General features: G+C 38.2%; 2 protein-coding genes across 3 annotated transcripts; both read left to right on the forward strand.

Moving 5' to 3' along the window:
- Window positions 1–291: 291 nt before the first annotated feature.
- On the forward strand, window positions 292–2,607 carry LOC111792323 (uncharacterized). The gene is made up of 2 exons (XM_023673710.2): window positions 292–1,023; window positions 2,244–2,607. Exons 1-2 carry the CDS (start codon window positions 412–414, stop codon window positions 2,328–2,330), a joined length of 699 nt encoding a protein of 232 aa, XP_023529478.1. The 5' UTR covers window positions 292–411; the 3' UTR covers window positions 2,331–2,607.
- A 4,562-nt stretch (window positions 2,608–7,169) lies between these two features.
- Window positions 7,170–14,894, forward strand: LOC111792322 (uncharacterized). Of its 2 annotated transcripts, none has more exons than XM_023673708.2 (3): window positions 7,170–7,315; window positions 7,878–7,940; window positions 13,380–14,894. In XM_023673708.2, exon 3 carries the CDS (start codon window positions 13,392–13,394, stop codon window positions 14,508–14,510), a length of 1,119 nt encoding a protein of 372 aa, XP_023529476.2. In that variant the 5' UTR covers window positions 7,170–7,315; window positions 7,878–7,940; window positions 13,380–13,391; the 3' UTR covers window positions 14,511–14,894. The 2 variants fall into 2 exon arrangements, with proteins under 2 accessions (XP_023529476.2, XP_023529477.2); XM_023673709.2 differs by lacking the exon at window positions 7,170–7,315 and adding an exon at window positions 7,325–7,507.
- Window positions 14,895–15,353: the final 459 nt, after the last annotated feature.

Here is a 15,353-nt window from a genome sequence, read left to right on the forward strand (position 1 = left end):
ATTTAAATAAATCATCCGAATAACTGCGATGTCCCACATTGATTGGGAGGAAAACAAAACACTATTTATAAGGGCGTGGAAACGTTTCCGGAGCGTTTAAAGCCTTGAGGGAAAGCCGGCCCGAGTAGAGAATATCTGGTGGGTGTAGGTGCCCATTTATGATTGGGTTAAAACTTATTCGTTTAAAATATTTGTTAAAAAGGAATTAGAATAAAATTTATGAAAGTTTATTTATTTAGTTATAATATTATTGTAATAAAGTTATGTGTGTTTTACACACGTGTGTACATATCATCTCTTTATTCGTAGAAATCAACGGATGAGAAAAGCACTAAATATTTTCAATCCTTTTGAATTTTCCACATAAACCATACGTACTCCCAGAGACTAAGGTTTGAAAACCGAACCGAAATGTCATCGTCCTCTTCCACTTCTAGGCCCCTCCCGAACGCCACTCTCTCAACCTCCACCCACCGCCACCACCCGCCCTACAGCCCCCGATCCTCCTCCTTCTCCTCCGCCTCCTTCAAGGGCTGCTGCTGCTGCCTCTTCCTCCTCCTCTCCTTCCTCGCCCTCCTCGTCCTCGCCGTCGTCCTCGTCGTCGTCCTCGCCCTCAAGCCCAAGAAGCCGCAGTTTGATCTCCAGCAGGTCGGCGTCCAGTACATGGGCATTACCACTCCCAACACTCCCACTACTCCTATGGCTTCCCTTTCCCTCAACATTCGAATGGTTTTCACTGCTGTTAACCCTAACAAGGTCGGGATCAAGTATAGCGAGTCCCGTTTCACTGTTATGTACCGAGGAATCCCCCTCGGTCGAGCCTCTGTTCCTGGATTTGTTCAAGAACCGCATAGCCAGCGCCAGGTCGATACCACTGTCGCCGTCGATCGCGTCAATCTCCTCCAAGCCGACGCTGCTGATTTGATCCGTGACGCCTCCTTGAACGACCGTGTTGAGCTCAGAATACTCGGCGATGTCGCCGCTAAGATCCGCCTCTTATCCTTCAATTCCCCCGGCGTTCAGGTACTATACTATACCATACTATACTTACCTTTTTCTTTCTAGGAGATTCAGATTTAGGGACATGGATGTAATTACCTGATTTCTGGTATACCCTTCTGGTCTTCCGCATTTTAATGCTCTGCCACGCCCTGCCATTCCCTGCCATTCCCTGCCATCTGCCCCCTCTGTTCCTCTTGAATTTATTTCTCTTGTGTTATAAATTGGGTGAGTTTGAACCAGAAATGCTGTCAATGTTTTTCGGACTTTTTAATGTTTCTTTTCCTTAATTCTGAAGAACACCTTGTGCATAAGTAGAAAAAGCTTTGAATTCATAATAATTTTGATACACATGAACACAGAAAAGGGTAGAAAACTGGTCTGCTTTGGTTTTGGAAATCAAACAATAAGAGTAGTAGAAGAAGAGATTGAAGAACAAAGAATTTGGCAAGAACTCTTTTATGTTCTTGACTGGATTAGAAAGGATCTGAACTGATCCCCCCATTTTGTAGCTTTAATTGTTTGTTCATAATTGTTTTCATGTCATATTTTAGTCAAGAAATTGAGCTGTGGAGTCTAAAAAGAAAGAGGGAAAGCGACAAGAGAAAGTAGCATCGTTTTCCTTCATATTTGCTTTACTTTCACGCCCATTTTGTAATCTTCCCAATAGCTTTGGCCATAGCTTTTGCTGCAACTCCTTAACGTTAGTAGATCAGCAAACCATAGCTTTATCCAATGATAGAACCAATTAGATACTCTGATACATTCGTCAATCCGAACAAAGCTAAGTACCGATTAGATCTCGGATGAATTCGAGAGGACTTTCGGTGGTAGCGGTGTTTTTAAGTGAAACAGAGGTTCAAACCATACCTTTGAAGTTATACCCACGAGTGCTATTTCGAGTCAGGGTTTGTCTCCGTTATGTTGTTGCTAGCAAATACCACTATGTTTTGTTTCGATACTCTCCGTACACTTTCTTTTCTGATCCTTCGATAAAAAGATTCATACCCGGGTGGACAATTGGATCTCGTCTCTCTAGACGAGAAGTAATGGTGACAGCTAATATTGATATCAAAAGGTTGCATTATTTAGGAGATGAAAGGAACCTTTGGATCATTCCTTGCCCCATGTGACTTTTGGATGCATCTCTTCCCATTTCCTATTCTTTTGTTTATAATATTATTCTTTCACTTTCAATTATTTTTACAATGCTTTCCTTTTCTTCTCCTTCTGGGATTGTTCAGGTTTCAGTGGATTGTGCAATTGTGATCAGTCCAAGGAAGCAGTCTCTTACGTACAAGCAATGTGGTTTTGATGGCTTAAGTGTCTGACTCTGGTCGGTTCGTGTTTCAATTGTTTCATTTTGGTCCCTATACGATTTACCAATTCAGTTCCCATCCACAACCACGAGTCAAAATAGAAACGGTTGTGGAATAAGGGACTGGATTGAAATTATGAAGATTTTTTGGAAGGACAAAATTAACGGGAGGATAGCTACTCGGGGAACGATTTGTAGAGAGAGCGATTACTCGAGAGAGAGATTTAGCCGAAGAAAATGTAATATTATGAACATTTTTTTACGAGAATATTACGAGAGGCGGTACTCGAGCTTTGAGATGGCAACTTGAAATATAAAATTGATGGGATTTTGGGACTTTATAACTTTTTAAAAGATTTACTTTAAAAAGAATAAAACAAGATTTTGGGATTTTTTTTTTTTTTTTTTTTTTTGGTAATGTTGTTTTCTTCAACATTAAGGAAGTTTTTTTATTGGGTTATTTGAGTAATTATTTATCAACACACCAATGTTTACCGGAAAAAAGATTAATTAATTGATTTGATCTACTTGAAACATTCTAACCTAGGTCAATATAATATCATGCAAGACATGAGAATCATTATCGTCATCATAGTGTACGTGTCTGTACTCATCATCATAAAATGGAAAAGTAACCTGATGAGAGTGAATCTACAATATGCATGATGTCCCTATAATTTTCATTTTAAATTATTCATGTGACACAATTTCACACATCTTTCATGTGTTACTCTAGATAACATGCATGCATAAGCCTTCATACATTTATCATTTATAAGGATGGTATATCAGAAAGCTCTTCATCATAATACAACATGACATCTCATACATGTACATCATTGTAATATGAGACATCATCATATATCTTATGTCATCATGTCATAATACATTATCATCTTAGTGAATTATAGCATTATAGTACATCGTATCATAACATCATCATAATACATCATAATGCCATATCAACTCACATCATCATAACACCTCATAATGTTACATGGAAACATATCATCATAATACCACATGAACATACATGACACTGCAAGGGCCACTGGATACGTGTCATTATACATAAGATAAGTCTTCCAACCAAGTCGACCGTAAGGCCACTTATTTAATTGATCTAAGTCGGAGTTACTAATTCTTCTTAGTACTATTACTATGTTGTATTTACTAATTCTTTTTTGTATGTCCACATCCCAACATAACGAACACGAAAGCCTTATCTGTGTTCTCGAATGGTTAACATATGCTTTTGCATATGCGTTAAGAACGAGAAGCTCTGATATCAAGTTAAGTATGACAAATAGGAGTGGAATTGAAAGTCCAATTTTCATTAATGTTTACAACCTTTAAATAGAATACAAACTAAATACTAAAAGTAACCAAATTCGGAAAATAGGATAAAATATATTCCACCTCAAAGTTGCTTAGAAGATTCTCTCTCCCTCAACTGTCTCTCTTGTTCTTAAACCTCTAGGCGAGGGAGAAGACACTTTCCCCGTGCCCACGTGCGTCTGAAAGCGATGTTCTCCGGCCTTATACAATGATTGTTTGACCTCGATTTCTTCATGAAAGTCTTAGGTTCCTAGAGGTTATTCAATCTCTAAAGTATTCGATAAAATCGACGTATTAGTCCATTTTTATAGTTTACATTAAACACCAAAGCTTAACACATTCTTTACAAAAGTGACACACACTAAGCTTTTATTTACTTAAAAACTCACTCTAAATACCATAAAATATGGTAGTAAACGCTTAGTTCATGTATTAAATAAGTGTTTCCAAAAGCCCATAAAACCCACAAACTTAACCAAAAAGGGCTCAAACTAAAGTCTAATCAAATACAAGGACCACCTTGTATTCCCCCAAATATTAAACTAATTTTGGGCTATTTAATAATAATAATAATAATAATAATAATAATAAAGGACGACGATAAATATGGGTCAATTCATAAACAAAATCTACACGCTCAATTTGGACTTTTAAGGGTCGAAAGCTAAACTACAAGTCCCATCTTAGGAATGGAGGCTTAATGTTACGAGTAATTTTGACCAATGGATCAAATTTAAAGGGATAGAAGTTGGCAGTCTAAAATAAAGGATAATGGCCAAAAGGCTTAACCATTCGCATCGCCCTAGACCAAGCCGAGCTGAGTCGAGCTAGCATATACTTTGCATGCCTATACTCAGAGTTTTGGGAGGAGTCGAAATTCAACTTTGGAAGCCTTGATCGTGTGTGAACGGAGGGAGACAGAAGATCGGAGTTTCGTCTAGATCTACGAAGTTCAAGGACGGTGATTGTCGGAAGAGTCGTGGAGGGAGACGGAAGAAAAAGAAAAAGAAAGAGGGGGAAAAGAAGAGAGAAAGAAGGAACAGTTGCGGTCGGTCGCAGAGGTAAGAAGGAAAAAAAAAAAAGAGAAGAGAGAGAGAGAGAAGGGAGGAATCGGGGAAGAAGAAGCTGCCCTCTTCTTCCCCCGCGCAGCCCGGCCCGGCATGGGCGCGAGGCCCGGCACGGACGCGCGGCCCATCAAGGGCTTGCGCTCAGTACGGGCCAGCCTGCGACAGCCGGCCCAGTGCGGTCTTATTGAGCCGAGCCCTCTTCGAATAATTATCCATTTTGACTCCGATTTTGGCACCGCTTTCACCCGTATTCCTGTTTTTCTAACGTAGATATTATTCGAGGAGTTTGACGAACTTTGGAACTCCTGTCGAACAAAAAAAAGAGAACATCACGCTGCCCAGGTAAGTGGCACCTCGAAACTTTGGATTTAGCTACGCTCTTAGTATGCATGAAATTATGGTACAAGAAGTATGTTTAGAAGTTGAACATAGAATGAGTGAGATGATACATGTTGAAAGTGATTATGCATGTTCGCTGAAACTTTACCGAAATGAGTATGTAACCACCATATGAACTGAGATTCATGACTAGCTTTCCATGATTAGATGATTAAGTTATGCCTCTGTCACGCATGTTACAGTATTAGCGGTTAAGCGGGGACGTTTAAGGGTTCGCCAACTAACCTCTAACAGTAAACCTGACTCGATTGTCAGGGGTCCGCGTAACCATAGAACTGGCTATTTGATTGTTGACGGTACCTTGTGGGGACTTATAGGAAGTTTGCCAGTTAGTTTCCTTTAAGTGAACCTGTCACGAGAGACAGGGGTCCACGTTGGTACATTAGAGTTGGTCGAGGATTACTGTTCATGTATATGACATTAGCGGTTAAGCGGGGATGTTTAGGGGTTCGCCAACTAACCTCTAATCGTGAACTTGACTCGATTGTCAAGGGTCCGCGTAACTATAAAACTGACCATTTTATTGTTGATGGTACCTTGTGGGGACTTATGGGAAGTTTGCCAGTTAATTTCCTATTAGTGAACTTGTCACGAGTGACAGGGGTCCACGGTGGTACATTTGAGAGTTGGTCGTTTCCTAAAATGCATGAACCTTGAATATCGAGGTCGCTCCTCGAGGTCATTGAGACTTGATGATGAAGAAGAGGTACTAGTAGAGACATTTAGCCTAGTGACCTAGAGAACTTATGAGAAATTCCGAGGGCTGGAGGGCCAGATAGAACCATGAATCAAGAGAAAACTAGAACGAGAAGAACCTAAGGGAGGTAGCCCAGGGGCACCCACACGGGGGTTAAACCCCCATAGAAAATAAATGACAAATACATAAGCAAGATCAATAAGACTTAAAAACCCAATATGAACCTTCAGCAGGCTGCTTATTGGGTATATAGTATATACTCATCCTTGCTACTTTGTTTTCTTTCAGACGAGGCCTAATGGAACGATCGGGGCAGAGGTGCACACGAGCTGGGGGGTATGGAGTTTTGGGGCTAGTGTCATGTGTCTCATTGATATGTTTTCTTACCGAACTCTTTTCGTTTCATTGGTATAGTTAGGTTTTATGAATTTCCTGTGTTATGTCCCTTTGTGTGTACGTAGTGTGGAGTGTCGGTATTGTGGAGAGTTGTCAGATGTTGATGTGGATGAACTGAATTTCCTTATGTGTATGCATGTTCGAAAGTTTTAAATTTTACGCACTTTTCGTCATTTCCTAGTAAGAAAGGTAACGACTTATTTCTCGAGTTCCTCGAAAAAAAAGCGGGTTGTTACATGGGAAGAGTCGAAATTCAACTTTACCTTAACCATATTTAAAAGAGGAAGAACTCTGGATGAACTCTTCGTGTACATAGACTATGAAAATGTCATTGAAGGAACTCAAAGTTCGTTATCTAAACCTAAATTTGTTATACTTTTAACTCTTTGATAGCATCAGAAGTGCGGCAAGCACCAAACCGATATGTAGCTTTACATTAAAATACATATTTCACTATTGAATCACGTCCCGTTCTATGTATGTTTCTTTGAAATTTGACATCGGTTAAAGAGAGAGGAACAAAACATTACTTATGAAGGTGTGGAAACGTTTTCTTAGTAGAGACGTTTTAAAAGAGTAAGGCTGACGACGACACGTAACGAATCAAAACAGACAATATTTGCTAGCAGCTAGCTTGGATCGTGGTTACCGTTTCCTCTATTATTATTAAAAAAAAAAAAAAAAAAAAAAAAAAAAAAAACTATTTAAGAATATAGATGGAGTAAGTTAGGTGGTTTTGGTTCGAAAGCTGAAAAAGGATGAAAGATAAAATTAAGGATTGCGTGTCATCTAAACAGCCATCGAAGCAACCTCACCACGACCGTCCGATCAAATCCGATCAGATCTGCCGTGCGATGAGAATCCGATCCAAGTCTCCGCCTTTTCAATGCAAGAAAACGGGCTTCTCGCGACGGCGTAGCCAAGCCACATCATAACTTCACCTCCCACTCGCTTCTCAAGCGCGTGTGTTCACGTTCCTTCCTTCTCTCCTCCTAATGGTCACGCAATCTTCTTCCATACGATGAATGTACGAACAAAACTGAAAGAGAAAGTGGCGTGCAAATGACAAACGATTCGCCGTCTCTCTCTCTCCGCTGTTAGGTAATGGAATGGCTAATCTATCTCTCTTCTGCCTGTAACTCCCTCGATTTCATCGCCTCCCTCTCCCGTTTTCTCCTCTAAAACCCTTACTCTCTTCTCACTTCCGTTTTTAAATCTTTGATTCGTGTTCTACTGTGTTTCCCTGAATTTTGGACGGATTTACATACAGTTCTTCACCCTCTGCGTTTTTCGGTATCGTTTTCACTCTGGGGTTTTTATCGTTTCCGTTTTGGTTCTGTTCGTCTTGTAATAATCGCGGTTTAAATGCTAGATGTTTCATGTTTCTTCTAATTCTTGTCAATTTTTCTTGTGAGGATCTCCGTTGATTTGGATTTTCCCTTTTTTAAGAGGCCATTGTCTGCTCTTGAACTTATATTTCTCTGAATTATTGTTTTTTTCTCACATGGATTAAAGTCAAGCCCATGTGCGTGTTCGGTTTTTTTTTTTTTAATCAATTCCATCCTGTTTGTTCTGCTAAGCACGTTCTTGTTGTTAGCTCTCTGCTATTTACACGCATCCTTTAAATGATTTTGTGTTTTTATTTGTGCTAATGCGATTTCAGGTGCAGTTTGATCTCTCCCTTCTGACTTCTCTTGGATCTAGATTTCCTTGAACTTTGAAGCTGGTGAGTATCGGCTTTCTAATGTAGATGTGTTTTGGAGTTTGTTGGAATTTATCCCAGAATTTTGTTGATCTAGTAGATTTTTGATTCTTACTTTTGATCTATCTGTTTGCCTTTCCTTGTATGTTTTGACGTTTGGAAAACTGAATATGATTCTAGGATCTCTTAAAGATGCTGACCTTCTATCATAGATAATGGTTTTGTTCATTTGTTGTTGATCTTTCCTGCAATTTCTTTGTTGAATAGACGTTAGTTTCTACTGTTAAACGCTAGGCAGAGGATATTCGATCTGAATTCCCTTCCGATTTTCCGTTAATAATAGTTGGTTTTGTGCAAATTACTTGGCTAATTAGCTTCATAGTTTGATTTTGGTTGAGAAACCTGTTTTCCAAAACCGATTGGTGTATATGTTTTCATTTAGAAAAGGTGTAATGTTTAAAATTGTTGTGAACATTGAAATTACCTGTTGGATTCGTGATTTGGAAAGAAAGAATAACTTCATTTGTTCTGAAAATAATAAAGCACATATGAGGTTAAAGTAAGGAAAATGATAGAAAGAAAATTTTATAGGACAACTGTCCAACCATATTTTTTTACTGAATTCTTGTCCTTCAAAACTTTAAATTATTCTGGTAATAGTTCTTAAACAAACCTTAACTTTTCTTGGATTAAATTACAAACTTAGTCTATTTAATACCTAAACTTTAAAAATGTTCAATTATGATCCTATGTGTTAGAAATGTGGTTCTATGCACGATAATGTGACGCTTATTGAACCAATGGAAGAAGGTAAACAACATGACAAAATAAGGTGTGATCTTGTGTAGAATGCATCCAATATTTCTATTCATAAAGAGAGTATTTATTAATGGTTCTCTTTTATGATTTAAGACTGATCTATGCCCCAGTTATTGGAAATTGCTTTACAGAGATATAATCCTAGAATGAATTTTTTTTAAGTGGGCTTAATCATATTTCTTTATGTAGATTTGAAAGCATGATTGTCTCCTTCATGGGACTGCATGAGATTAAATTAAGTCAAATGATATTTGATGACGTGCGTTTGTATAAAAGCTATTTTGCTCAGATCCTGGACATGATATAATGTTTCAATTGATCATTATTATTTTAAAATTTTAGCTATATCTGGGACACATTTAGAACACAGAGAAAATGAAGATACTAAAGTAAAGGAAAAGAAAAAAGAAAAAGAAGAAAAAAACATATAAATCTTCTAAGCTTTGGGGCTAAACAAATAAAGACACAAAATTAGATCAAATGAAGTAGAAAAAGAGATCGAAAATAAACAATTTTTTTACTCAATAGGACCAAGTGGATGATCTGAGAAGTTATGGGAAGTGGGGAATGAGACTAAACTGTCTGTCTGTTTCTAAGGATTTGTTATGTAGTTTGTAGAATATGTTACTTTATTTTCTTCTCGTTTGATGTTTAATGTTTATCATTGAATATTACAATTGGAAGATAAGATCTCTGAATTTTCAATTTTTGATTTGGCGTCATGGAATTCTTTGATCACTGAAGGCACAATTGGCCTTAAAATTCTTTGTCACCAGCCTCCACATTTTCCTGAATTGGGAATTATCCTCGTTTCATCAATGAAATTACTCTCCTTCCCCTCTCCTACTACTGCTTCGATACTCTCCTAATGTCTTACTGCCAATCCCACCGGATATTAGTGCACCCTGGCCCCTAATTTGATTGGACCAACACACCCATGTTTCTATTTTGCTGTCGTTTCAACTTCTCTTTTTCCACAACTTGCGTATCATGTTTCAGTTTATTCCCTAAAAGAACCTGCAACAATTGTTTGAGAATTATTCTTTTAAGCCTTACATTTTGCATCCGTAGGAAGAAGGTTTGCTTTGAATTTTTTTAGTTGATTCGTTTTTTATGGATAAGTTCTTTTTTTTTTTTTTTTTTTTTGAAAACTCTCCTTGAATACTCCCCAGTTGTTATCTCTTGGATGGACAATCTCCACTTCAACGAGTATAAAAACTGACAGAAATCCAATCAATCATGCATGTTCATGGTTCTTATTGCGTCTTGAATGAAACCCGTGTAATTTTCATCCATCCCTTCCATAAAGGTTGTTTTTAACCACATCACGATCAATAATAGTAACTCTTGCTCTTTAATTTTTGTTATCAACATTTTTAAAGTCCTCCATTGATCAATAAAATTACCAATTGGCTGAATTGCTTACTTAGATGCATATTAGCACATAATAATAATTACATTAATAAACTTCTGTGTTTTAAGAATATGACATTTATGTAATTCTTTAGTCCTTTTATGAGGCACAGAGACTTGAAGTTTTAGTGTGTTTTCATGGAGGCATGAGCCTTTTATAATCCAAGGAAGTTAAAATATTTGAGGCTAAAATTTAGCCTAGCTGTGAGGGGAGCCTCAAGGTCTAAGCCACGAAAGTCTTTCATAACATTGTAAAAATCTAGTCAAAATTTCCCCGTCTAACACATTTTGATTGCCCAACTTCTTCACGAAGTTGCCCAACATTATTTAACAATAGTGGATCACAGGTTGTATATCCTCCTCAATTCTATCACCATCATCAGTCGCCCAATAAGAAAGATTCTTGCTTTGAGAGGCCTTAGACAAGGCGATCCCTTTTCAACCTTCCTTTTTATTATTGGCATGGATTGTTTTAGTAGAATGATGATAGAAGAAAGTTCCATAAATTTGAATAACAACTTTGAGATTGAGAGAGCTTCCCTATGGATACATCACCTTCTTTCTGCCGATGACACCATTTTTTTCTCATCCATGAATCTGTGTTGGTATTCAACAACCTTTTTGGCCTTGTCGACTATTTTGAACAGGCATCCTAGTTGATCACCAGAAATCAGAGACTATCAGGGTTAATACAGAATATAAGGAGGTTGAAATGATAGCTGAGAAATTCGTTTGTAGGCAAGGATACTGGCCTAACATCTATCTAGGGCTTCCATTTTACGGTAAACCTTGAACTTCTTTTTGGTCCCCTGTTGAAAAAGTTGAAAGAAGGAGATCCAGTTATGGAACCACACATGCTTATCCAATGAGGGCAGCCTCACTCTTTTGCAAGCAACACTTCCAAATCTTCCCACATACTTTTTGTCCTCTTCAAGATTCCATCAAAGGTTCTGTGGAATATTGCAAGATTATGTAAAATTTCCTTTGGAAGGGTAGCTCCCCCCAGTCTGAATCACACTTCGTAAGATGGGAATAAGTCACTGGGTCTACCTTTCATGGAGGCTTTGGATTGCAACGATTGGAAGAAAATAATATAGCTTTTTGGCCAAATGATAGCTATCCAGCATGGATTAGGGGACCATGAAGATCCATCATGAAATAATTAAATATCATTAAAGAGAGAGTGAAGCAGAAAGTTGGAAACGGAGCAATGGTTGGTTGAACGGTTTAACATCTTTATTCTGTCATTACAAAAACACATAATACAGGACTTGTGGAGCTTTCAACATGGAGGATGGAATTTGAATTTGAGGGGAAAATCTCACAGATGATGAAATAGAGGAATGTGTGACAATAATGGATTTATCGTATGAGGTGAAATAACTTCTAGAGATCAATGGTCATGGAAATTAAATCAAAAGGCTTTTTCTCCACAAAATCTTCACTGCTTGATTTAGATAACAACTTGACAGCGCCATTGTTTCCCTGCAGAAGCAATATGGATGGATTATAGCCAAAGAAAATTAGAATTGTCTTTTGGAGCTTAGCCATATTTCCATGAATACATTTGATAGATTGCAGCGCCGTTTTCCACACATAGTTTTATCCCCGCAATGCTGCATTATCTGTAAAACAACCCCTGAATCACAGAATCATTTGGCCACCACCTGTTATTTTGCTGGAAAAAGAGTCCAACCCTTCTTATTAAAACCCTAAATGATACTGATATAAGAAAGAACACTAAAAGATCATTGAAGAATAAGGAGATAAAGCACTAGTTTAGAAAGATGGAAGCCCCTTGCCATACATCCACTTCTTTTACCTGCCGTTGTAGCTATAGTTGAGAGAGAGAGAGATTAGTTGCATCCTTATGTGAGAGTGAAAGCAATATTGTCCTTGCTCTTGAAGAACTATTGTTATTTGTATGTGGGAGAGGGCTGATTTTATTTGTTAATTGCATGTGAGAGAGGACTGAATTTATTTTGGGTCGATAGCTCCATTGCCACATACTGAAGGAAAGCTGAGGTGGAAGTAAACCACCAAAGCAAGGTTCTTTTTCTTTTATCCATATCTTGGTAGTCTCTTTACCTCAATAATAATTATAAGATAGAATTTCCTTCTCGCCAAACAATATGACCATGTGCAAGTAATAATATTAGAATAAGGAAGTTAGATATTGCATAGTATGTCAAACTATGCACACACATGCATCTATATATTCAATTTTCTGTTACCCTTATTCTCTCTTTGCAGTTTTTGTTAGCACCATTTTAAAGCTATTAATAAGAACTTTGATTGGATGACACTTGCAAAGACTGATTTTATTATGCACGTTGAAATCATTATTCACATATTTGTAAGGAAGGACAGCTTCCAAACAAGGCCCACATGTCCAACCGAGGGAAGGACAATAAGTGGTGAATTTTGGACAACGACAGTGTATTTTGTTTTCTAGGATGTTAGAAAACCCCAAATAGCTCTCTCTCTTCGATCTGGTGTATTCTTTGCAAAAGGCAAGGAGAAGATGTTGCCCATTTCTTTCTGCTACACCCTTACCTCTTTTGTCTCGTCTTGGAGTAGTAACCCATTCAGGAGATAGCAAAAATGTGGATCAAGGCTATAATTTTCTAGCTCTTGTTTGAGAATTTTGGATGGAAAGAAATGGAAGAATTTTCCGAGCATCAAACTACTTACCTTCACTACTGATGCAGGATCATGCTATTATCTTATTAGAGAGGGAGCATTGGGGAAACTCTCCCATTAATGAACGACCAAAGGGCCATAAAGAACAACTCTTTATGTTGAGTGCTTGCTTCTTTAATATAGTCTATGAAAGCTCAGAGTTAGCCACTAAGCAGGTGTTGTTTACTAATCCCTGAGGAGCGGTGCTAAATTATGTATTTACTACTCGGTGTCAGCTTGTTTACATTTCTATCTTTGTGTTCCTTTGTCCTTTTGTTTCTTTTGTTTTAGGTGGTTGTGTGCTGAAAACTCATTGGCTGTGTTCAAGATGTGTGGTTTACACTGTTTGTGAACTTGAATTCCTTAACGAAATTTATTGTTATTTGTTCATCAATTGAAGCTCTTGAGGTCATTATATGAATGAGGACTTGGTACATCGTTGTAGGAGCATACATAATTTGCAGTGTGATGTTCATTATGTATTTCTTACAATCCACTTGGTTTTGCTGATGTTCATATTACCTGCAAATGTTTGGCTATATATCACAGATTGAAACTCGAATGGCAAAAGGGAGAAGGGGACGTCGCAGGATGGCTTCCCGACAATTCAGGTCAAACCCATATCCACTCCCTTATAAGCGGGATTTCACAGAGGATTTGTGCCCAAAGAATTGTGTCAGCGCTCTGGATAAGAAGTATTGGGAAGATGCAACATGCTCTGTATGCATGGAATACCCACACAATGCTGTTCTTTTACTCTGTTCATCTCATGATAAGGGTTGTCGTCCCTATATGTGTGGCACAAGCCTTCGTTATTCCAACTGCCTTGACCAGTACAAAAAGGCTTACACCAAAGTTATTTCGTCCAACAGTGCACAACCAGTACACACCTCAATCGATTATTCAGCTCTTGTAGAGGATGCAAGTTTTCTTGGTGAAAGTCATGAAGTGACTGAGCTTGCATGCCCCCTCTGTCGCGGACAGGTGAAAGGATGGACCGTGGTTGAGCCTGCCAGAGAATATCTGAATGCAAAAAAGAGGACCTGCATGCAGGACAGCTGCACGTTTTTAGGAAACTACAAGGAACTGAGGAAGCATGTGAGACAGGAGCACCCATCCACAAGGCCCCGCGAGGTGGATCCCGTGCTTGAACAAAAATGGAGAAGACTGGAACGGGAATGCGAAAGGAACGACGTGATGAGCACAATCAGGTCGACAATGCCTGGAGCTGTGGTCTTTGGGGATTATGTGATAGAAGGAAATAGCTTTGGGTTTGATTCTGAGGAAGAGGAAGCGGGGTTGAATGCGAATGCGGCTGAGAGGGATGGGGGCTTTGAAGTGGGCTTTGATAGTAATCTGGTGAATGTGTTTCTTCTGCTACATGCCTTTGGTCCGTCAAGTAGCGACCTCAATAGACGGCTAAGACAGCAGCAGCAGCAGCAGCAGCAGCCAGAGAGGAGTTTCCCTCCCAGACCAAATGAAGGCGGTACAGGTATTATTCCCAACACCACTCCGCTCAATAGTTTCGATTCCATTCATCTAGACAGTGACAATGGCGGAAGTGGTGACAATGAGAACGGGGGCAGCATGTCATTGGTTAGCCGCCTCCGCCGCCACGGAAGGGTGCTGTTGGGACGGTCAGGTAGGAGACGTAGGCATAGAGAGAGTAGTAGTAGATGAATGAATGATGAAAATGGACAGAGAGAAAGGAGGGGTAGGAATAGGAAACATCTCTCAGGTACATAGCATAAGAAAAAGAAGTAGAAATCTTGATAATAAAGGAATACGAGTTTGTGGAATTTTGAGCAAAATTTATGATGACATTTATTTGCGCCCCCGTCCGTCCATCTGATAGGGGAGATGAAAAGCTTTGGCAGGTTAAGAAGCCTGTGATGTAATTTATTGTGAATTTGTATAATTTCCTGATTGCCTTATCCTCCTCTTGATGATATGCTTGGATTTGCTTGAAATTTAGTTGTAACCATCTGAAATTAATGGATCTTCTGGACATTGCTTCCTTGCAACCAAGTCATTAGACTAATGACACACCCATTTGTTCACATATTATAACTTCTCTGATGACTCTTTCACTGCCTTTACTCTCTATTTATTCATAATTTATGTATATGATGATATATATTCTGTATTAGATTTATCATTATCAAACTACTTTGTAAAATATGATTTTATTAATCTGTATCCCTTTAATACGTAAGGGTAAATAACACGACAATTCATTAGATTTATCGAACTTTGTTGTCTATGTAATTTAGTGTGATCCTAATGAACTTATCTACTTTTTCTCACAAGTATAAGACCTTTACTACATGATATTTCAAATTGATTTTAATTAATATGCTCTTTTATGACTTTCCTAAAATGGAATTTAAAACTGAATAATATTGACATATTTTTTCTGGTCAAAACTTAAATTTTTTTTTTTTTTTTTTTTTTTTTTTTTTTTTTTTTTTTTTTTTTTTTTGTTTCATGGCATCCACAATAGAAAGGCATATTTAGTAAATG

The sequence above is a fragment of the Cucurbita pepo genome, chromosome 4 (genome assembly GCF_057944985.1).
Source record: "Cucurbita pepo subsp. pepo isolate OVF chromosome 4, ASM5794498v1, whole genome shotgun sequence".
Taxonomy (NCBI): domain Eukaryota; kingdom Viridiplantae; phylum Streptophyta; class Magnoliopsida; order Cucurbitales; family Cucurbitaceae; genus Cucurbita; species Cucurbita pepo.